Below are 23,618 nucleotides of genomic sequence, written 5' to 3' on the forward strand. Positions count from 1 at the left end.
GTATACATTTTGATGAATTCATTCAATTTGTGAAATTATTTTATTCATATTCCATTTTCAAATGATCTCTGACATCATATTTCGAGAGTGCAAAGTCGAGGGAGTCACAAAGCTGGCTGTTTCTGTTCAAACCACTGAGTGTCACTAGTGGGAAAGAGCTCACGCAAGAACGTTAAGAAATCAGCTCCCTGACTGCCAAGAGGACGCTGTTATCAGCCTCTGGTTTACATGTCAGCAACAAACTATCAGGACAGTGTATGTTTCTATATTTGAAATAAAAAAATCATGAGTGCGTGCTGGGATTAATGGTACATATATGAAAACAACAATTACCAAAGATACCAAAAACTACTCATCAGTGGAAACAGGGAAGATATAAAGGTATACAATGAAGGATATTCCTAAAAATACAATGTATAGACTCATACAGAATCATCTGCATTATCTCTTATGACCCACTAGAAGTGTGTGGCGGTGTATTTTTCTGCAGAGACTCTCCTTCTGCCTGTATTTTCTGTGTTTGGGACATTTATGGGCAGGTACCCTCACAGCATTCAGGTGACGTCAGAGCTTTATTAAAACATAGCGACCAGATGCCAGACTGTAAGCAACAGGCATTCAATAGACCCAGCGCTGAAAAAACGCAAACATAGTGAGGCCAAATGCCAAACAAGAGTGAATATGGGGTTGGCTTTTACTTTTTCTTTCGCTGACGAGCATGTTCACAAACAGCGACTGCTTAGTGTACCTTTAAATTAACACTACATGCACAGTGACAGATGTATCAACCAATGGAGCAATGCTTCAAAGAAGTGCGACCACAGTATGTTCTGCTTTCACCAGCTCTCTAAATCAGTTGTGAAATGTTCAAACGAGCCTTTCACTAGAGGATTCACATGGAGGATCAAGGTATCCGCCAAATTTAAGCACATGGTTCAAATTAAGAACTCTTGATCAACTTGTGATGATTAATAGAAACACTGCTTAAAAAAACATGAGTCCAGACTAGAGTCGATTTCATTGGGTCATCAGGTTAATACTTTATTTTGTTTGATTGCAGCAAAGAGAAAGAAAGGGAGACGGAAACAAGGGGGGGGGGGGGAGAGAGAGAGAGAGAACAGGAAGAATGTGGGGTAAAAGGAGACTACAGACTTTGGGAGAGCTGTGGCTACAAGCCTTTGTATCAAATCTAAAGACAAAGTCATCAGGCAACATTAAAACATCTTTTAAAAATAACATTAACATATTTTGTGGGCTCTATATGGCACAGTATTACCCTAGACATGTACACGATACCAAAACAGTTTAGCCACACCCCTACATCTATGAACAGCTTCATAGCAAACAAAGCCATGAAATCTATCTCCAAATCAAACTGTCATTTCTCAAGAAAAACGTTCATTTGCTATTTAAATTTCTTATGCCATAACAAGGCACCTTAACAGTTGAAATCTGGCAGATCCACATCTTACTATAGATAATTATTTAAATATCAAAGCAGAGGCACATTCATTTAAACTAAAACATACAGTAAATAGTTGTATATTACCACCAGATTCCAGTCCAGTCACTACAATACGTCGATTTGCATGCTTTTGGTCTGTATGATAACCATGATGGCAAACTATGGCATAAGAAATGGTCCAAAAACACAAACATGTCCATCTACAGGAATGGCTTGAGATATTGTATTGGAGACAGCAAGGCTTTTTTACACTGAAACTTACCCACAGAAAGTGTCAAAGGACAAAACAAAAAAAAACAAAAAAAACAGGTGGCCCATATACTGCCAAGGGATACGCTGCTCAGGCAGATTTATTTTGGTTTTCATATTCGCGTAGTCACTCACTCTCGTACACAAAACACGTACGCCTACACGCAAAAAAAGGCTTGTAACCACACCCAAGGGGGATGCTAGCGCGCCCCTGCAGTTGGTCACGATGTGTTTAAAACACTCCTGCCTGAACCAAAAGGTGCCCCAGTACCATCGCACATGCACACACGCCGAAACGTGTACTTCATTCGGAGGTGGTGCAGTGTGCGAGGGTATGCTTGAGGGAAGAGGGAGAATTAAACAGCTCCTAAACAGTGACTGTGAGACGTAGATGTGTCAGCTAGTTTTGTGGAGTTTTTCCCAAACTGCGGTCTATAATGAATAAAAAAAAAATATATATTAACAGATTAATGGAAGATGAAGAGGCCAGAAAATATCGAAGGAAACGGAAACAAAAAGCTGTGCGCACAATGCCAGATTTGCTGAGGATATAAACGGTTAGGAAGCAAGTGTTGCTCATGCTTTGTGGATACAGAACCCAAGTTTACTGACATGTTCCTAGGACTACTGTATATATGCATACCAGACGTTATACGGTTCTTTAACAGGTTATTTGTGTCAAAACAGAAACAAAAAGGAACTGAAACAGACTCTACCATTAATGCAGCTGTACTTCATTAACCTCATGACTAAATTTACATTCATATTTTTAAGTTTACTCCCCCTTTTCACTGAAGCCATTTCCATCTGGTAAGAGGGCTAAACAACATAAACAACATAGCTTAACAAAACAAACATATAGAGATAACATTACACATAACAAAAAGGCCCCAGGAGGGCACCTGGGGGAGTTTCGGCCACCACTTTGGCTGCTAAGCTCAGCCTTTTCCTACTTCTTAGTAAATGACACAGGGCAGGAGGGGAAATAGTTCGGGCTATTTCCAATCCCTCCCTCAGTTGGGGAGCAGGACGTTTTATTTGTCCCCAAAGTCATTTCTGTGGGGCCTTCTGACTCAGAGTCCAACAGTTTTGTGCCCATATATTTCTTTTCCTATCCAGAAATAACTCAATACCCTGAATCCATTTTTCTTTTTCCTTCCTTGCTGTCACTTTCTTCTTCCTGGCTTAGGAAATGGAGCCTTTTCCTCTTCCAATCAAAGAGGAAAAAGCTACGCAAGATGAAGGCTGACTGGTTTTTATTCTTTTCCTTTTTTTTATACGTGAAGGAAATGAGATGAAAAACGGAAGTGCAATGGTCTACCAGCCTTTACGTCTTACCCAGTGGCCAGCTACATATCCAAAGCAGCTACAAGTGTCCCCTTTAAATGACCACTACTTCTCTATTTTTGTGCACATAAGGTATAAACTATGGTGAATGCTATACAGATCCTACAGTGCCATCTGGCCACAAAGTCGCCAGGTTAGTTGAGACATTAGAAGCTCAGACGATCTGTCATTGTCATAGACTTGCATCCAGCCATAGAATTGACTTCTTTATGATTTGGATATGAGGAATCACTTCTAAATGCACTTCTACATATTGACCTACAGTAGCTATTCCAACTAGAGTAGGAATGCTGTGTGAGTCTCACATGGAATGATCTAGCCATTCACGCACATCATTCGAAAAACACACACTCACACACACACACACACACACACTTTCACACGTACGCAGTAATACCTGCTTAAGCCCACCTTTGCATGCACAAATCCCTACGTACATGTGCATGTACATGCTCATATATAACTTTCATGGACAGTTTAACGACAGGATACACCTGCACTCTCGTTCGCTCATACAAACACACGCAAGGTTTGAGTTGCTTAATGCTTCATGTTCAACTGTGTTGAGTAAAGGACTCCTCTGTTTCATCCCTTATCCTTGCCTTCACTAGCCTTCCCTGAAGAGCGGTTATCCTCGTTATGCAGTGACTATAAAGGGAAGCAGACTGAACTAATTTTTCACACAACACACACCCTGTTAGCAGTTCTTATTCTTATAGATAATATAATGAGTCAGAGAGGAAGATTAAACAAGCTCTAGAACTACGACACACTACAGCAAGACAGGAGAGACATGGAGAAAGGTGAGCAAGAGTAAAGAGAGGGGAGTAATGATACGTCACTATAATATCGGCCCCTCTCCCGTTTCTTTGCTCCTTCTCCTCCCTTCAACCCACTCCTGATTTAATGCCTAGCTCTGATCTCTACTGAATAAAAGAGAGGCAGGGGTACTGTGCGAGTGTACTCAGTGACTCAGTGAGCACGCACCCCTCCCGCTCCCATCCTAAACAGGCCAGGCCGTCCCCATTGAATTATATTCCTTATAGTGCTTCTGTGTCCTACGGTTTGCTGCTGCTGCTGTCTCGTTGCTTCTTGCTGCTGCCGCTGCTGCTGCTGTAGAGGCTGGGGTTTGCCACAAGGGGGTGAGGGGCTGCGCCCATGTAGGGCCCAGCAGTGGCTGCGTAGTTAAAGATGGCAGGGAGGAAAGGCAGAGGCTCCACCTTGTCCCCCCCAGGTGCCATCATGTTCAGAGCCACAGGAAGAGCCGCCAGGTTATAGGGGTAGGCCAGCAGCTGAGGCCCATAGAGCAGCTGGTAAGGGTCCGGATAAAATGGCAGCTTAGCCAGGTCCCCGCCATTAGGGACCATCATTTTCCCCAGTGGGCCAAAGGGAAGTGCTCCAGCAGGGTAGGAGGACATGAGCAGGTTTTCCTCCTGCTTCTTACCAGAGCGGTAGCTGTCCGGCACAATAAGGGGTAGGGGATAATTCTGGGCAGGGTAGCCCACTGGGGTGGCGTCTCCCTGCTGGGAATCTCTGGAAGAAACAGTATCGTGGTGCTCAGGCTCAGGTGGCTGGGGGGCTCGGGGGAGAAGCAGAGCGTGGGCAGAGGGGCGGTCACCAGCACCAGCTGCTCCAGTGGGCAGTGTGAGCCTGTCGAGTCCTTGTGAACTGGAGTGAACCTGGCGGTTGGCTTGAGCTAGGAGGCCAATAGTTGAGGGGGACCGGCAGGGGGACTTGGGAGTGTGCCTGTGTGAGGAGGATCCATTCATAGTGGTTTGAGTGGGGATATGCTGGGGGGACGGCACAGGGCTCAAGGGCTCCTCTTTAGGGACCAACAGAGAAACCTGGTCCTGTGGGGCATGTGCAGCTCTACTCATCTGATGGGCCCTCTCTATCTCTTTTTCTCGCTCTTTCACTATTTCTTTGTCCCTCTCCCTTTCTCTCAGTCTCTCCAGCTCCCTCTCTTTCTCTCTTTGCCTCTCTATCTCCCGCTCTCTAGCGAGAATAGAGGACATGGTCAGGTCTTGTGCTTCATTGGGAGAGGGGCTCCTGGACAGGGATTGAACTCTGAGGTCCTGGACCAGAGGTGGTTCCTCATAACCTGCACGTAGGAATACACTACTCCCCCCTTGCCTCTCTCTGTCCATAATGACCCCATCCCGTTTCACGAATCCCCCCTCAGAGCTGAGAGCTGTTGTCATGGAAACAGGAGGAGCAGCAGTGGTTATTCTGGTCTGTGACGTCATGGGCACATTTGGAGAGGTGTTGGTGGATGCCACGATGTGCACAGGGCTGGGTATTCTGTGGATCTGGCTGTCTAGGCTCTTTTTGCTGGGGGTGCGGTAGTCCAGACATTCAGATCCGTTCATGACGAGCACGCTGTGTGGAGTGGAGGGTGTGGCAGGCGTGAATTCGTGTTTAGTGGGTGTAAGGTTAACTGGGATTTCTAATGGAGGGTCTGCGATTTGTGGGCTGGGCTCTCTCTCTAGAGCTGGATGTGTGAGCTCTGTCAGTTCAGGTTTGTCTCTTGATTCTGACATCTGATGTTCATCTGTCAGTTCAGTGAGATGGTCTTCATGCTGCTGTGACGCCAAACAGTCACCACTGCTGGGCGGGTCTGGTGTTGAATAGCTGATAACTGAAACAGAGAGAGCACTGGGAACCTGTCCTTTTTCAGTCTCTAGGTCTCTGCTAACAGTGGTAACAACTGTCTCTGTTGTTTTTGGCTCTGAGTCTTTATCTTCCTTTTCTCTCTCTGGGGAACTGCTTAACTCATGGCGTCGGATATGGCGAGTTAGTGCTGAAGATGTCTTGCACACCTTGTGACACTGTGGACAGGTGTGTCGTGATAATGCTCTTCTGCTTAGGCGACTTGGACTAGAATTAACCCCCACTATCTGCCCCCCTTTTTCTTCATCATACTTTGCGATCTCTGGCACAGATTTAACCCCGACCCCTTCAAGTTGCTCGCCAAGTGCCACTTTCGGGGGTACAGGTGGTGCCTCAGAAGGCTTGGGATGCTGGGCTCTCTGGTGGTCTTCCAACTTATCCCTCGAGGGGAACGTGGCTCGGCAGAAGAGGCATACAAACTCCAGCAGATGGCTCAGCTCGTGTTTGTCTCGCTTCCTGGGGCTTGAGAACCAGCGGCCACATGTACCACACTCTGCTGCGTTCCCATTAGTCCAAGGCCGCCTCTTAATTCCCGTTGGAGCCACTGAGGTAGACAGAGGAGGCTTTGGAGAGTGCAGAGGAGGAGTGGAAGCCTCTTGACGGGCCTCCTTAACTTGTTTGTCCGCATCTTTGTTTTTCTCCTTTAAAGGGGCAGAGAGATAATCTTTCTTTTCCCCCTCTCCCTTGTCTCTGTTAGCTTTTGGAACTTTTTTGGCCTCCTCAATCTTTCCATCCTCCTCCTCATCTTGTGATTTCTCTGTGTCTTTATTCACATGGTTCTTGAGCCTCTCTGTCCTCCTCTTCAACCGGATCGAGCGCTTGAACTTCAGTTTCCTCTGCCAGCTCTTGACCCTCTGTAGATGTGCTTGGGCCTTTCTTTTAGGCTTGTAGGAGTAGTAAGGCCGCCATAAATTATCCTCTGTGTCATGGTCACTCTCCTGATCACGCACCTCCCGACGGAAGTAGTACTCCCTCACTTCATCGGGGGACTTGGAGCTCTTTTTCCTCACCTCCTCCTCCTCTTCCTCCTCCTCCTCCTCCTCCTCCTCCTCCTCACAATCTCCCGTTTCCTTATCACCCTCTTCTTCCAGGCTGACTCTGCGGTGGAGGCGGTGTTTGTGGTGATGGTGGTGGGAGTGAGCATGGCGTGTTTCCTTGGCTTCCCGCACAGATGTTTCACTGCGTTTGGTTTTGGGAGGAGAAAGGCTCTTGTCTCGCCTAAGGTCTGTCTCAGAGATGCTGCGCTTCACTATGGCTTCCTCACCGATACGTACAGTAATCTGGCACAGTGGCCCTGCCTCTTTGACCTGTGGCCCTACAGATGCTGACAGCTGCTTTGAGTTAGAGATGTCACTCTTGCTGTGGGATTTGCGTGATTTGTGAAATAATCCGCCTGTCTCTTCACCCTGTCTACCTCTCGAGCCCTCCTCTGTGGTATCTGAACTGTCTCTTGGCCTCTTTCTGTGGTTATCTGCACTATCCCTTTGCTTTTTGATTGGCCTGGGACTGCCCTTGTATGAAGTCTGACTGCTGCTGGTTTCAGGGGATGGGCTGCTCATTGGGCTTTTTTCACTCCCAGAGGTGACCTGGTTGCTATGCACAATGACAGAGGATGACACCGCTGTTCCATGAACTATGACAGAGGGTTTTGTATGGCCATATGTTATCACAGAAGGCATGCTTGTCTCTGTGCCTCTACCAGTCTTGGGTGTTTTGGTTTTGCTGCTACTCGACATTTTGAAGCTGCTGCCGCCTCTCCCCTGCTCTAACTCTAGGGCCTCACTTTCGTGTTTTCTGACTTGGGGCATGTCCGCTTGGGGGAGGGGTGTTAGTGAGGAGAGGTCCCCATGCTCAGTAGACACAGAAACAGGGAAGCCATCGGGGAAGTCCTCTGGGTCAGGCTTTACACTCTGAGGGTGGGCCCCACTGATGAGGCTTTGTAGGTCCCCAGGGCCCAGAGTACAGCCCAGGCCAGGCAGGGAGAGCGAAGGTGTTTCAGTTGGTGGCAGTAGCAGTCCATTATGCAAACTGTCACTGTAAGTCTTGTAGGGTCTCTTCTGGGAGCGCATGGGGAGAAGGCGGTAGAGCTTGAGGGCATTAGCTTTCTGCTTATAACCGCCATTAGCTGTCTTTTCACTGGAAATGAGGCTGGGATTAATCCCATGAATGGTCTTCTGGTGTGTTTTGAGATTGTAGTAGGTGGCAAAGGCATCCCAGCAGAAGATGCACTGGTAGCGCCGCTCTCCTGTGTGCCACACCTCATGCTTTGTGCGGTACTCGGCCAGGGCAAAGACCTTGTCACAGAAGTGGCACGGATATTTGCGGCGCCATGAATGCACATTAGAGTGACGCTTCAGGCTGGATAGAGTCATGTAGGAGCGTTCACACACAGAGCAGAAGTAAATGACATTGCCATCTACCACCTTCACAAAATGGTGCTCATCACCCGCTAGTAGCTCTGCTGCTGCTGCATCATCACCTTGGATACGTGCCAGGAGGCTCCGCGCTTTCTTCCCCGGCCGCGCCTTGCTGATGTCTGTTTGTCCCACAATCACTCCCCCCTCCACTCTCACCTCACCCTCCTCCAGCGGCTCCTCCTTTGGCTGCACAGTGAGAGAAGGAGGGCCCAGGCTGTTGGAGGGTAGGCCTGGCACCCTGCAGGAAGCCTCATGGGATTGCAGTCTCTTGCTGTGGATGAAGACTTTGCCACAATAGCGGCAACTGAGGGCGCGGCTGCCACGATGCAGCCGCATGTGGACTGTCAGGGACGAGGCTGAGCTGAAAAGACGATGGCACACCCCGCAAATCAGCTCGGGCTTCAGACTGTCGGTAGGGGAATAGGAAGACGAGTGAGGGGGTGCGGTAAGGCCCTCAGATGGGGGAGGAGGAGGTGGTGGTAAGGGGGGAGGGAGGTGGAGGGTGGGTGGGTGAAGGCTTGGTCCATGAGGGCTCCCCACTTTCCCAGCTGGTCTTCCTGTTATTTTCTCCCTCCTCTCCGCATCCCCTCCTCTCTGATAGGCCGATGTGCCCAGGCTGAAGAGGATCTGGGCGGTTTGAGAGGGTGAGGCTGTGCCGTTGGCCACCCTGTGTCTCTCATCCCATCCATCGCCCCCGTAACAGCCACCTAAAGACCCACTGGAGGATCTTGGGGGTGACCTGTGAAACTGAGTCTCTGGATTGAGTTTGGAGCACTTAAGAGGAGGCGGGGATTTTATATCCTTCCTTATAAGTGCATGAACAGTCATAGGAGATGAGGAGGAGGATGGTGAAGAGGACGGAGAGCTGTCGTGCCTCGGGGGCTTAAAAGGTCTGTGCTTCACGTCCATGGTAGCGTCAAGTTTCCACAGTGACCCCTCATCTGAGCTCTTGGAGGATGGCCGCCGTCGGTGAGGGGAAGGCGAGGACGAGGAAGAGCTACGACAGTGGTTTGGAGAAGTCAGGGAGGCTGGGAGGGGAGCGGCACTAAGTGGGAAGCTTAGGGTGATTTTTGCATTTTTAGGTCCATCAGCCATGTCCTCCAGCCTGTCCTCCATCATGGCCTCTCCCCGGCCCCCATGCCTTTTACCCTTCATCTCCAACGGCTCAGCTTCCCCTTCCTCCTCCTCCTCTTCTTCTTCTTCTGGCTGGGAGGCCACTCCAAGACAGTGGACTGGTTTGTGTAGCCCTTCGATCTTGTTCAAGCCGTAGAAATTGACAGGCCGGTGTAATGGTGAGGAGGCCCGTACTGGGTGAGGGGTGTCTACAGCCACTAATGATAGTGGCGGGGAAGACAAAGGTGGCAACCGTTGACTCTGGCGCCACGTGGTGTCCTTAGTTGCAGTATGCGTGATGTTGCAGAGGGGAGTAAGCCCAGCAGCCAAGTGTTGTTCACTCAGACGTGACTGAATAAGGCCCGCGTGGAGGGGGTCCCACACCTTCTCACCGGACACCATGACCAGCCCCCGAAATCTGAAAGAGAAATCAGACAGTATGCATTAGTATTACAAGCAACGTAAGATAAATGTTAGTAAATTCATATCGACAAAAGCAAAGAATCAACATTACACCCAAAACTTTTGCAGTTAGCAGCTGTGACGCTCGTGGAACACTTTAGAGAAACGGAAAAGAAAACTAAATGCCCCAGCAATGCTGAACTCCAACAGCTCGGCCAGGAATGGTGAGCGAAAGGAGGGAGAGGGTAGGGGGAAGGAATGAATCTGCGGCAGTGCTGGTTTAGATTTCAGCGTGCCACAACCAAGCCTTTAGAAAGGCATTCCAGAGATCCATCTCTCTCGGCTGTGACACAACATTCCCTATGCCTAATTGGAAGGCGTTCAGATTTAATCAAGATTCCCTCAGAATAGAGTGTTGACTAAGATCCATGGTCCGAACGCACGTAAAAATAGTCCCACTCTCTTGCTATTTGAGCAAGAGCCTTGTTAGCCATTCCTGGCAGTGGCTAGTGTTTGCCGGGCATGACTCTAACCATTTATTTGTGAAGGCAAAGGAGGGAGGGAAGGAAAGAGGGGAAGAGGAGAAGGGAGGGAGATTGCATGCATGTGCACAGAGAAGGGGTGTTTTTCCGCCCTCTGCATCCGGTACAATCTCAGCTAAGCTGTAAAAGATGAGCGACAGGCTATTCTCATTTCCATTCTAATTCGACTGCCATGGTGGCGAATGCAGTCCTGCTACAGTTTCTTCATACGTAAGATCGCTGCAGATTCTCGCGTGATGGGCAATTTGCTGTTATTACTTATTCAAAATGGGTCCATTTATTTAGGGCTGCAGATTGGGGAGAAGAACGGAGACAGTATAAGGCCATAATGATGCGACGAGAAGAAAAATCCTCAGTCATGCTTTTCTGCCTGCGTTTTCAAGCAGCAAAGCAGCCAGGAAGGCAGGCCGCTGTAAAATTCCACAGGCAGCCCTGAACAGGCAGAAACTAGGTCAGCACTGTTATTGCAGAGGGAAGAGGAGGGAGAGAGAGAGAGAGAGGGTGAGGATGAGGGAGAGTGAAAGGGTGATAGAAAAAGGGAGAGAGAGAAAGAGACTGAGGGTTAGTGAGAGAGCAAGAGACAGAGAGAAGGAGAGAGGAAGAGGAGGAGGGGGGGGGGGGGTTGAAACAGGAACAGTCAGACACACTGCACTGTCAGACAGACAGGAGCCCAGGCAAACACTCACACAGAAACAACCAGCACACTGACAAACATATAACCACGCACATGCACTCACACAAACAAACATGCATGTGTACACAGCACTGTACATACACTCGTACATGCCCACAGGCAGGACAGACAGGCATAAACAAAGTAGTTCAACATGGAGGGGCCCACTTGTAAATGACATTCAAAACCAAAAGGTGAATCTGAGTGCAGCACAGCGCTGAGACTGAGGGTACAGGTGGAATGAAGTAGTCAACAAAAGGAAAACACATGTGTCTATTAATGACGTACTTAGAGCAAGCAGCAGCACATGCTTTTTGTTGCACGGGAGCAAAAGAAACAGCTCACGCCTATTCAAGTTGAACGTCTAAGGATGCAGAACCGTGCCTCGCCAGGCTTGGCATATTTTGTTGCTCTGTACTGAAGCAGGCCTTTATTGTCACTCACATTTGCTGAGCGATAGTTGTTGTGCAGGAAATCCCTTATGGCAAGCGGCAGTCTGCTACAAGTGGGCGGACACACTGAGAGACAGTGCTAAGGCTAAAAATTTCACCATCTCATCTGATGCTTGCGCGGCGGACAGGAAAATGCGTATGACGCCCCCTCGCTCCTTTTTCTTTATCTCCCTGTGACGCACACAGCCGAGCCTGCACGACACGCCATCTGACTGTGACAGGCAGCTTCAAACGCGCTTTAAATGTACCGGATTTACTCATACGCACAGGAACGTGTACACAAATGCACAGGACATGCAGCGAAACACCGTGCAGAGAAGTGGTTAAACACATCGACACACATACATCCTTCTGTGCGACTCGCAGACAAATGTGACCATGAATGTGGCACAGGCCCTAAAACAAAATCAAAATAAACAGCAACCCTGTTCCCACACCTCTCTGCAACAGGATGTTCTGCGCAAACAAACATGTTGGTCAGGCTATGAAGTGTTCATCTATTTATGCTTGTGGCACTACAAAACCACATAGCATGAACAGGTTCTCAGCTGGTGCAGGATAAAAGACTTACTAGACTTAGGTACACATAAAAAACACTTTACCAAACACAGAGGCTTTCATGTAACGACAAAGGCCCTTCAATGACAGGCAGAAGGAACAGAGGCCTACTTTTAGCTACGCACTGATTCACTCTGTATTCCATATCAAATAACAAATGTGTAGTAAACTTTATTGCTTTTTAATTATGGAAATTTTATTCTTTTAATTTTAAATCATTAGAAACAGCACAAACTTGCACATTAGTCCCCTCTCCGAGCGCAGTTTAACTTTAAAATTAAAAGCACTGAATTGAATTCTGAGACCAAAACAACAGCACAAGTTGTACTATTCGACTCTGACATACTTTTCTGTTCGCATCTGAAAAGCACGGATGACTTCATGACCTTGAAAACCATTAGTTAGTAATTCACTGAGTTTGAATGGTCAATCAGTCCCTAGGAACATTGCTGCCGAAGTGGCCTTGCATAACATAAGGCAGGACGGCAGAGGAGTTTGGCTCGTACGCCAGCTCAAGGCCTTGAACCAGCCGTTGAGCAATCTGTTTATTCCACACTGAAACTGGTACTTGTGCTGACAGACAAATAACTGTTAGGATTCAATTACCATGCAGTTTTTTTTTTTTGTTGCCATCTTCCATCTCGAAGGAAACTCCTCAAAAATCTAACCACAAGTAGCGTGATATCATGCAGTTCAAACTAAAACTTAAGCTGGCTCTAAAAAGGCTGTTTGAGGCTTAAAGGTCACAGTGAAAATACATATTTAATACTGTTTCAGTGCCACTTAATTTACTTTTATATTTTAATATGAATGTAAACTCGCTGTTTTTGTATCGAAGCCTCATTAAAATGTCTTTAATAGCTCAAATGATCAAGTCATCTCTGCTTTCCCTGTACTCTCATCATTAAAGGACAGTTCTGATTGATACCAACTTGCGTCTTATTTTAATAGTTTTAACAATTACTGTGCTCACCACAGTAGTTAATGCGATCTGGAAACACAACGACGGAGCGAGGGCACAACCAGATGAGACGAGGAAAGCAGGCGGTCAGACGACAGGCTCTAAATGAGTCAACAGTTTAGAGATGATCTAGATCATTTTGAAATGAAACTGACAGCGAGTGCACCAGAAATATTGGTGATAATTCCTCTTTGGACAGCGTAGGCTCGCAGAGCTACAGCAACCTGACGGAGTACTCTGGTGCCTGAGGTGCTGCAGGTCAAAGCTGGACCAAGAAGTCTGTCTGTAATTTGCATTTTTCTTCTTCTGCACTTCTTTTTGTCACCGCAATCACAGATCTAAGAGTGCACAGTTAATAAATCAGAAATATCCTTTAACCATATCCTTAGCGATGATGTGCTGTCATTGTGTGTGTATGAGTGTGTGTGTGTGTGTGTGTATCAGGAGGGGTTAAGGGGAGTGCCTGCAAGGCAGAACGTGGGGGGCCTCGGTGTTCCAGCCGATGTTCCAGCCGGTGAGCCAGCGGCGAGGAGCATGTGGGAAGAGGAAGGTGTCGGTTGGGCTTTCTCCCCAGTGAGGGGCAGCCAGAGGGGCCCAACTATCGCAGCAGCAGTTGGTCTGTGAAGAGGAGGGTGTATGTGTGCACATGAGGGTGTGTGTGGGTGGGTAGGGGGGCATCGTTAGCAAGAACAGCTACTGAACTCTCCACAACCCCCCTGGCCAAGAGAGCGTGGTGGAGCCAGCCAGATGGGATAGAGGGAGGGAGGGAGGTATGGGGAAGGGAAGTTGGTATGGGCTGGGGAGTGGTTGAGCGGAGGTGGTGGTGGTGGTGGTGGTGGTGGTTGTGGCGGTGGGAGCAGGGGAGGTAGGGGTAACTTCAAACACGTCTCGCCTATGTTCACATTTCATGGTTTCCTTGTCTTTCAGATCCCCCTCAGCATGACTGACTGCATGCCCCCTCGTCTCCCCCTCCCCACGTGTAAACTGTCGTATGGTGGTGTTTTCACATGCCGCTCCACGCACCAGCGAACCTGCCCATGTCTAAAACGCCATACTCTCCACGCTCTGTTAGCTCTCAGCCCAGCACATAATTCCCATAATTCTGCTCGCTGCAACAGAATCACGGGAGGCATTCGGAAACAGTACGGCCACAAAAAGGTACCCCTGGAGAGCAGTAACATGACACCGGTGACCTTTTTGAGGTAATTTCCCCCAAAATCATTTTCAATTTCATGGGCAGTCCCTGTTGAAGGGGGTGTGAAAGCTCCTTTGGAGTTCTCAAACAACCAAGAAACATTAAAGTATTAGCAAAGCTGAGCCAGCGCGGCGCGTTAACACAGTCACCATAAACTGCAAGTATAACTATGGCAGGTTAGAGAAGATGAGGTGCTGCACCAGTTTCCTGAGGATGTCCACATCCTTTATGGTTGTGGCATTAAAAAAATAACTGCACAATCAAACAAAGCCAACCAACTTGGTCTTACAAACCGCAACACATGTGTGTTAGCAGGGCAAAAAAGGCCCGAAGACAGACACAGCAGACAGGATTTAACTAGTGTGTAAAACAAACACAAAAAAGTCTGTCATGCCTATGACGACATCATCAGTGTGACACCACAGAGCAGCGAGAAACTACACTTCCTATTGTCTGACCTATGACCCCTACCCCCGTGGCAGCGTGGATAATATATATTCCATACATTGAGCACGGGGGCTTGGCTTGGCATCCATGGAAACCAGGAATGTGGAGTAGTTGGCAGCAGATGCTGTGTTGTTTTGGAAAAAAAAAAAAAAAAGTAAGGCTTCGGGCAACAATGACGGGGTTGGTGACATCAATATGCCCTCTGCTGCTCTACGAGAGACAACCTCCAGCAAAACAACAGGCTGGTAAAATGGAGGACAAACTGGGCGGCCCGTGACCGAAATAAGAGACAGAACAAGTCGGTGGAACTAGAGATGTTTACAGTCGCCTACATGTTAAGTTCTCCCCTCGAAACACTTCCTCTGATGTTGGCCTAAGTTGATGAGCAGGATTGGGACACCGTGTTAAGACCCCAACAACAAAGCTCAAATCTGTTCTGACGTGTGCTGACCGCCCCCCCTGTCTGTGGTGAATCACAGAGACGCAAGAGGCTTCGATAAATTAAAAGTTTCATCACAATCTCAAAGCGAGTCATCGCTCTTGAAAAAGAACTGCGTGGTGCGCCAGCAACAGAGGATGAGGGAGACAAGGCCTGTTACTGGCACACATACACACACACATACACAGACAGACCTAGCAGAGGCACACACACACACACACACATAAATGCGCGTCCACAAACACACACACACACACTGCATAAATACGCACACCCACCGACACTCACGCCCCAACACACGCACGGTAAAATAAAAACCTTTTCCTCCTCTTCACGCGCGGAGCAACCACCGCCACAGCAGCAGAGTGAAGCAGAAAAACAAGCAGGAAAACAACAGAATTCAGCCTCTCTTCCTCTTATTCTCTCTGGCTGTCTCTCAGGAAGGCAAGCATACAAGAGAACGTACCTCGGAAAACCTCCTGCTGCATCTCTGCTGCGATGTGTTCTCTCCCCTCACACTCCCTCTCTCCCTCTCTCTCTCTCTCCCCCTTGGTCTGTGTATGCGCACGTCTGAGTGTGTGTGAGAGAGAGGGAGAGAGAGAGGGAGAGAGAGTGAGCGCAGGGAGAGGCGGTGCGCACACACACACATGCATACACACACATACAGGCAGCAGTGTGTGAAGACAGAGGGCAGGAGCGATTCTCACACTCGAACTTGCTCACTCTCCCTCACTCACTCCCCCTTTCTTGCTCTCCCTCGCCTGTCTCACTCCAGTTTTTTGCCTCTGACACACGAATCTTAGTGTTTTTGCTCTTTTTTTTTTCCAGCAAGTGAATCCCCCCCCCCCCCCCCCCCCCCTGCACCCCCCTCAGCTAACCCCCCCACTGAATCCAATCTTCTTTTTATTTGGAAGTGTTGTTCCCTCTCTCCCTCTCTCTGCACACACATACACACATGCACACACACACACACTACTTTATATACACAAAGCCCAGCGATAGGGAGAGGGAGGGAGAGGCAGAGGGAGACAGAGTGGGAGAGCAAGCAAGCAAGAGGACGCCATTTAAGCAGTTTGTTACGAGCACTGCAAGTCCCCAAAATGGCTGAAAACAAACAGGAACCACGCCAACTCAGAAAACCTGGGCACAAGGACGGACAGACAGAGACACAGACGGGGAGTGAGAGGAGAGTGAGCGGGAGAGGCAGCGAGGGAGTGAGACAGAGGGAGGACAAGCCGGCGGTAGTCAAATGGCGGATGGGAGCACTCTGTGAAACAAGTGAAGTTGAGGGAAAAATGGAGGCATTAAAGGGGAACTCCAGTGATTTAGCGCCGCACTTCGATAAGGTCTAAAGACTTGTGAGAGACAGATTAAAAAAAGAACGGTCAAAATCGACGCAGCAGAGGCCGAGATATCCTCGCTTAAAGTCTCCAGCGTGGGTCAAGCTCCAATAACACTGGATCCTACATTTCCCATGATGCAACTCCATAGCATCTTTCACTAGACTCTCCCTGCCTGGCAAATGCCCTCGACTTCTAAAACTCCACTTCCTCAGTTACTAGCGTTGAAGGGCGCTCAGATCGAAAATAGCACAACAGGCTGCATTGCCACAATAATTCTATCCTCCATCTTGTTAGATGACGTCGCCTTTGGTCGCAGGAAAAGTTGAGCTAGGGGCCCATTTCGCATGAACAAACACTGCTTGCACACATATCACAAATATCAGAAGCATCGCATTACACAAATGATTGTTGCTGCAAGTTGTGGCTCCTGCATGCTAATACACGTTTGAAATGTTTTTAAATTATGCGGAAAATTGCAGCTTGCAGGTTTCAAATTTGAGGAACGAGCCCTGTGCCACTGTGCCAACAAGGTGGTCAGAACACACTTTTATTTTCTCACTGTTTTCACACGCTGAGCAGTTCCCATTATGACAAATAAACTACTCTTTATATGTAAAATGAGTTGAGCACCTCTTTAAAAGAGAAAAGGGGGTAAAGCCGGACAGACACTGGGACAGGGACACTCTTCGATTGTCCATGCCCTCAGCTAAACGGCTTCAAGTGCTATCACTGACGATGCCGGTCATGTCAATTGACTGCTTTCAGGTCAGCATGCATATCTGAGTCTGGCATATGTGGCTAAACTAACTAACTAAACTAACTACTGGTGACTAGCTCCTGTTTTGTTTTACAGCACAAGTGAAACGCCGCCCTCCCCTCACCAAAACAAAGGCGCCACTGCACAACCAGCGAGTCCTGCAGCTGGATATCAACTCTGATTCATCCGTATCCATGCAAAATGCCTCACAACAACAGCTCTTCGTTCTGGTTGCTCTAGGACACGTACGTCATGGTCAGTGGAAATTCCACATATCTCAGTTCTCCCTCCGTCGTCGGCTGTGTGCCGCTCGACGGCCTCAGATCAGGAGGTGTTCTATCAGCGGGAACAGGAGGGCAAAAAATGAGAGGAGGGGTGGAAGAATGTTCACGTACTGTTATGCTTCAACACCATTATACTTCCCACTGTCCTTTTGAGTGCAGTCCCAACACCCCCCACCCCCTCCACCCCCCAGTACCCACCAACTGAACCTTGACGCCAGCATCCCGCCCTCCTCCTACTCTTCCCCTGCCCTTTCCCTCTCTCCCTCTCTTTCATCACTCTCTCCTACCCTCATTGTACGCTGCCACACTTGTCTCCATGGGAACCGCTCTGGGATTGGGTGTTGTTCCTGTGACCTCTCTGGCTGCTGGAGTTGGACGAACTTTTTTTCCCCCCTCCCCATCCCCCCCTCCCCCCCGTCCTCTCTCATGCACTCCTGCACGCTTTCAAAGCATGCTGGGTGTGTGTGGACGGGACACATGACAGCAGTTGTGAATAGCTTCAGGATAGGAGGACAGTGAAACTAAGAGTAACATTATGTCTGTGTGAAGACATGGAGCAAAAGACAGAGGGGCTGTGTGTGTGTGGAGCAGATTGCCCGTTGGCAAAGACAATAGTGTGTGTGTGTTCCAGGAGTGCGACCGCTCGGTCCACACATGTGTGCTGGCATTGTCCCGTGGCTGCAGCCAGCCACAAACTCTGTATTCAGAGGCACCCCCGTTGTCCAGCCGTCCCTATTCATGAATGTTTGGCCAAACGTGATCATAGCTTTTCATGCTGTGCTACCAAGCGACACACACATCTGAATACACAAAGATGGAGGAACTAAGGAAGCCATCTTGGTGGAAAATTTAAACCATTAGCTCACCAAGACTCAATATTTAACCGTTATCCAAAGAAAGAAAAAACTGTTTAACCGAGTCTCGAGATCAATATTAAATCCGTTTGAGGCCTTCATGCGGTGTTTACCAACAAGCCGGCGTACATAAATGTCTTCAGCTAAATATGCATTTATTTCTATAAGATGTGATCCAAAAATGTTATTTTCTCAACAGCACAATTGAGTATTTACAGAACAAAAAAATAAAAAAGAGGAAAGACAACAAGCACAATTATCATATAAATCACACACACACTTAAGTAAATGGTGCAGTTAAAGGCACCCTGCAGAGTGTTTGCTCACTGGCAGCGCTGTAGGAGCGATGTTTTGATAAGTGGGTCCTTGTATTGTTTGTTTATTATGGTCTACCAGCGTGTGCATGAGGACACATATGCACACGCCATGGGGGTAAGGTAACACACATTTCTGCTGACTGTGAAGGGCAGTAACAATTGACGACGTTATTGTTATGTAGTGATAAAAGAGGAAGAGACCTCAGAAGCTAGGAACCCCCTCCAATGAAAATCATACTTTAAACTTTATTAGCATGTCAATATGGTGTTTTTTATACGCTATAAGACATATCATGAGTGAAATAAATAGTCAGCACCACAGCAGTGCATATCCACCTGCAGCGTACCAATGACAGTCTCAACAACACGGATTCAGACAGCCAAGGTTTGTTACATCACATACCTAAGGAACCAATTGTGTCCTCTGGTGAGGTGGGGCTGTCCATATCATTAGCATAACCCCATGGTGAAACGAAGTGTATCAGAGGAGAGGCCTGGTGTAAGGAACAAGCTTTATCTAACATTCGCAACACATTATTATTTGATATATAATGTAGTCAAGCTGAAAGCTCATGTTTTCTATTACTGTTACATTTCTAACGTTGTGGAGAGCAGTGAGCAGAGTGGAAGGTGAGCAGGTACGCTTGAGCTGCAGGCAAGCAACTGGGGGAGTCAGAGGCTCAGACTAATTTGCATATTGACAGATCTTTGTCTACTAAATGAAGCAAAGGTGTAGACTGACATTTAAGCAATTTAAAGCCATGAAGAGGTTTTTTTCATGGAAAGAAGTTAATGTTATGGAGAGGAACTTCAAAATAATTGGGGGTTTCTGGGGGCCATATGGGGGCAACAGAAAGAAGCCATCACCCTGGTACTGACGTATTGTCACCATCTGGGTTGATATGGAAAACCTGTTAGCAAACAGTTACTTATTTACACATCCAGTGTTACGTTCCTGTCCAACCTGTCCAATATTCACTCTCTTTGAGCTCTGTTTTGGTCCCTACCAACTCCTGAGGGAAATCTCTGACTCGTTAGCTGCAGCTTCCCAATAAGAGCGTTAAAAATGAAGAGGTTTATAGAGAGTCTGGTTATAGTTATCTGTGGTTTCATCACTGTAACAAACCCCTTTTGCATTACACATAGTCATTTTAACTATTGATATCATACATATATTCATAATAGAAGCTTTGAGGGGAAAAAAACATGCATTTTAGCCCAAAAATATTAATGTGAGTAAAATTTTCATTGCTTTAGATCATGAAACAGTAGGAAAAATTCATATCACGGTTAAAGTGACTATAGTGGTAATAAGTGGGGCAGCTGTGGCTCAGGAGCGGGTCGTCCACTAATCAGAAGATTGGCGGTTTAGTCCCCAGCTCCCCCAGTTCACATGTTGAAGTATCTTTGGGCATCAGTGTGCGAATGTGCGTGTGAATGATTACATTAGATCCTGATGAGCTGGTGGCACCTCAAATGGCAGCCTCTGCCATCAGTGTATGAATGTGTGTGTGAATGGGTGAATGTCAAATGTAAAGCGCTTTGAGTGAAGACTAGAAAGGTGCATCATAAATGCAAGTCCATTTACCAAAATGTCCACTCAATTATCAAGCATATTATCAGTATTACTGTGGAATTAAAATGTCACCAATTTTATATTGAAAACCACGAATAAAATCAGCAACACTTTGCGCTTTTTTGTTTGTGAAAACATTAAAATAGTAACACAGCCAATACCTTCAGTAAACATGTGAAAATCATATTAAACATGCATCAACATTAAAGATAGCCTGTCTCTGAAATACTTACTCGAGTGTGTGTCACTGTAGATGGGGACAAGGGACCATTCGCATCACTGGGTTTGACTGCTATGTGCCCATTTTGTAAACAAGGGGAAAAACAAAACAAAGCTCACGTTACGCACTGTGCCTGAGTCTGGAAACTGTTGCTAACTTTGATTGATGCTAGACAGTATTTAATGTGAGTTTTTCAAAGTACAGTAATCAAACGTGGTTTTAATGATTAAAATTTGAAACAGTAATACTGACTGTCGGGAATTTTACTGCAGTTTATCAAGAAACCAGTAATCGTTTCATCCCTATTTCACTTACAATGAAAACCCCACAGGGTAACTTTAATAATTTGACAATTCATATTTCAGCGGCCCCAAACTGACCTACTAAATGTGCTTAGTGGTTCCAGTAAAAGAGCTGAGTGAGTCAGTCATCTTATGTCTGATAAAGAAGGGAAAGTTCACCATCCCTGTCAGTTCCCAAAATGCAGAGTCATGCCTGCAGGCAGGCTGTTTTGTATTTAGTGCAACCGAGCACTAAATGTGTTCAATTCAATACGAGCTTTGTTTGACGTGCATATCATGTATCAGATCTTTAGTTTGGTCTTTATCTAGTAGATGAGAGAAATGCAGTATGAAGACAGGCAGACAGACATGATCAGAAACAGTCATGAGTCTGTTGTAAATAAAAATTGCTGCTTTTAAAATTTAGGCTGGATTCCTACTAAATACATGTGTGTGAATATACCCAGAGGCGTGCTCAAGGGTTAGTAAACATCCTCAGTGATCTCAAAGAAGGGATAACTAACCTGCTCTCCAGCTGACTTGGACTGAGATCAAAGTGGGATGACAAGACGCTCGAGGAGTTCAAATGTCGGTGGTTTCTTAAAGAGGAAGCGGTGGCTTCATGAGGAAGACACGGCGAGTCCTGTGTCTGGAGCCTGTGTGCAGAAATGTGAGGACAGAGAGGCAAAGTGAAACCAGAGTGCATGATTATTCTGCAAGATAGACAGATAGAAGATACTTTAGTCACCCCCTCAGAGTAAATATGCATAAATAAGAGAGTTAAAAACAAAGGATAAGAGCAATAGAGAGGATAAGGCTGTTAAGAGGTGTGTAAGAGCCTAATAGCTGTAGGATGGTTGTAAGATGAGTCACTCACTGCAGCTGCTCCTCTGTCCAGCCGGGATGATGTGGAGAGGGCGGTCGACATTGTTCATTATGGCTTGCAGCTTATTCCGTGTGCGCCTGGCCACCACAGCTCCCAGTGAGTCCGGTCTCCTGCCCAGCACTGAGCTGGCATTTTTAGCCAGCCGGTCCAGATGTCGGCTGCTTTTGTCCGACATGCTCGCCACCAGTCTGATAAAACACCAACAGCAAATCCTTGCAGACATCAAATGATCTGAGCTTCCTGAGCACGAAGAGACGTCTCTGCTCCTTCTTGTATGGCGCATCCGTGTTCGCGGACCAGTCCAGCTTGCTGTCCAGGAGCACGCTCAAGTATTAATAGGTACGCACCATCTCAATGGCCTCCCCCCTTATGCAGAGCAGCTGGCAGGGTGGTCTGATCTCCTGAAGTCCACCTTGGTCTTCGTGGCGTTCAACAGGACTCACTGAAGGCCCCTACCAGGTCCCTATACTCCTCCTCTTGTCCACTTTGCACACACGCCACATCAGCTGTATCATCCAAATACTTGCGAATGTGGCAGGACTGTGTTTTAGGTCGTACGTGTACAACGTGAACAGGAACGGAGCCAGAGCCAAAGAATGATCATTTCCAAGCCCCACAAACTGCGGTCTCGCTGTTAAGTAGTCCGTGATCCAGGAGGTCAAGAAAGGTGCCGCCCCCATACTTCTGAGGTTGACACATCCAGGCCTGGTGCAGCATATAGAGTACCGCGTCTTGTGCTCCTATGTGGTCCTGGTAGGCAAACTGAAGGGGGTCTTGTTCCTGTAGAATCTGTGGTATTACGCGACGGAGAAACAGTCCCTCCAGGGTTTTCATTTTGTCTTCATGTCTTTCTTTAGGGCTTTCATTACGCCCTGTTTTGGGCACGGGTACGACCCAAAATGTTTTTTCCGCAGCACTGGGACTTTCTCCGTCTGTTGACTCAGGTTGAGGAGCCCCTGGAGAGCTTCAGCTGGAAGTACATGTTCAAATAAGCATGAGAAATGTTTACATTTGTAGTTGTACACAGATGAAAGGGTGCTTAAGCCCTCAGCATTGTCTTAAGGACGCAGGGGCGGTACAGTGCGTAACATTATGAGACCTCACTTGAAATAGGGAAAGATAAACACGCTGGAGTATGTACTCAACTAACACTCCTCTGCTGTTTACAAAAACACGTCAGGGCGGCAGTTTAACAACATGGAACAAAAGTACACAAACAGCTCCCACATGAATGACTTTAACTGCAGATGTGACGTTTCAGGCATATCGCTCACTATACACAAGTAAATGCACACTCACAAATAAGGTTAAATGGCCTAATGAAAGCCTTACGGGGCTAAAGTACTCTGCAGTTCACATTGTGCAGCACAGAGTTCATGTACTTCCTCTGCAGGGATTTCTGTCACATACCTTGAGATGTTATGTTTTCACAAGACCAGCAAAAATAAAATTGATATCCCCTCATCTATATGTTGAGCAACGTAAAATTCACATTATGCAACAACTTGTCTATCAACATATAATCTGTTAACAGAAACTACACATTTTTATCTCTTCCAGATGAGTCATAAAGTAAATTTATTAAGTAAGTATGCGGCCTTTAACGGTCGGATGACATGCTTTTCTACGTTGTTATCTTGAGGACCTGGGTGTATTGGTGTGTTACTCTGCTGGGAATAGTTACGTGCCAGCTATATGTCAAACATGCATATTCATATATTTTTCCTTGAAGATCCCAACTTCTACTTCTCCAGGAAAGTGTCAAAATCTTTTCCTGACGCATCAAGGAGTGTCGAAATCCAATCTAATAAAATGTTATAAGAGATTCTGAGGCAACTGGGCTTCAACTTGGCCGGGGTGAAGAGGATTTCAACCGGTCCAGTAAGAATGTAATAAAAATTGAAATATTAGAGTTCTGCTCCAATATCCTTTCTCATGTGGACACACGTCAAGTCACATGGTCAGAACTGCAGCTGAGTCCAGAGGTTGGTGCAACAGTGCTTTTCTGTCACGAAATATTTATATATTTGCGAGGTAAATCTGAGATGTGAGATGATTAACAGGATAGAAATGCAGTATAAAAAAAAAAATCTGCTATATTGAAATTAGATTTAATCATACAATGACTTCAATCTTTGCTCTTGTGAATTACTGGATCATTTTACTGCTG

The 23,618-nt window shown here is 47.0% G+C and overlaps 1 protein-coding gene across 5 annotated transcripts; it reads right to left on the minus strand.

Annotated features, from left to right (window-relative positions):
* Positions 1–1,128: 1,128 nt before the first annotated feature.
* On the minus strand, positions 1,129–22,391 carry zbtb4 (zinc finger and BTB domain containing 4). Of its 5 annotated transcripts, none has more exons than XM_050067846.1 (4): positions 21,440–22,391; positions 21,087–21,218; positions 20,295–20,353; positions 1,129–9,679 (listed from the first exon to the last, which is right to left on the minus strand). In XM_050067846.1, exon 4 carries the CDS (start codon positions 9,661–9,663, stop codon positions 4,120–4,122), a length of 5,544 nt encoding a protein of 1,847 aa, XP_049923803.1. In that variant the 5' UTR covers positions 9,664–9,679; positions 20,295–20,353; positions 21,087–21,218; positions 21,440–22,391; the 3' UTR covers positions 1,129–4,119. The 5 variants fall into 5 exon arrangements, with proteins under 5 accessions (XP_049923803.1, XP_049923804.1, XP_049923805.1 ...); XM_050067847.1 differs by having other exon boundaries at positions 20,295–20,350; positions 21,440–22,378; XM_050067848.1 differs by lacking the exon at positions 20,295–20,353 and having other exon boundaries at positions 21,440–22,378.
* Positions 22,392–23,618: the final 1,227 nt, after the last annotated feature.

Source organism: Epinephelus moara, chromosome 17 (genome assembly GCF_006386435.1).
Source record: "Epinephelus moara isolate mb chromosome 17, YSFRI_EMoa_1.0, whole genome shotgun sequence".
NCBI lineage: Eukaryota > Metazoa > Chordata > Actinopteri > Perciformes > Serranidae > Epinephelus > Epinephelus moara.

Bases quoted from the DNA above. Each gene is read 5' to 3' on its own strand.
- zbtb4 (XM_050067846.1), bottom strand. From the start codon at position 9,663: ATGGTGTCCGGTGAGAAGGTGTGGGACCCCCTCCACGCGGGCCTTATT.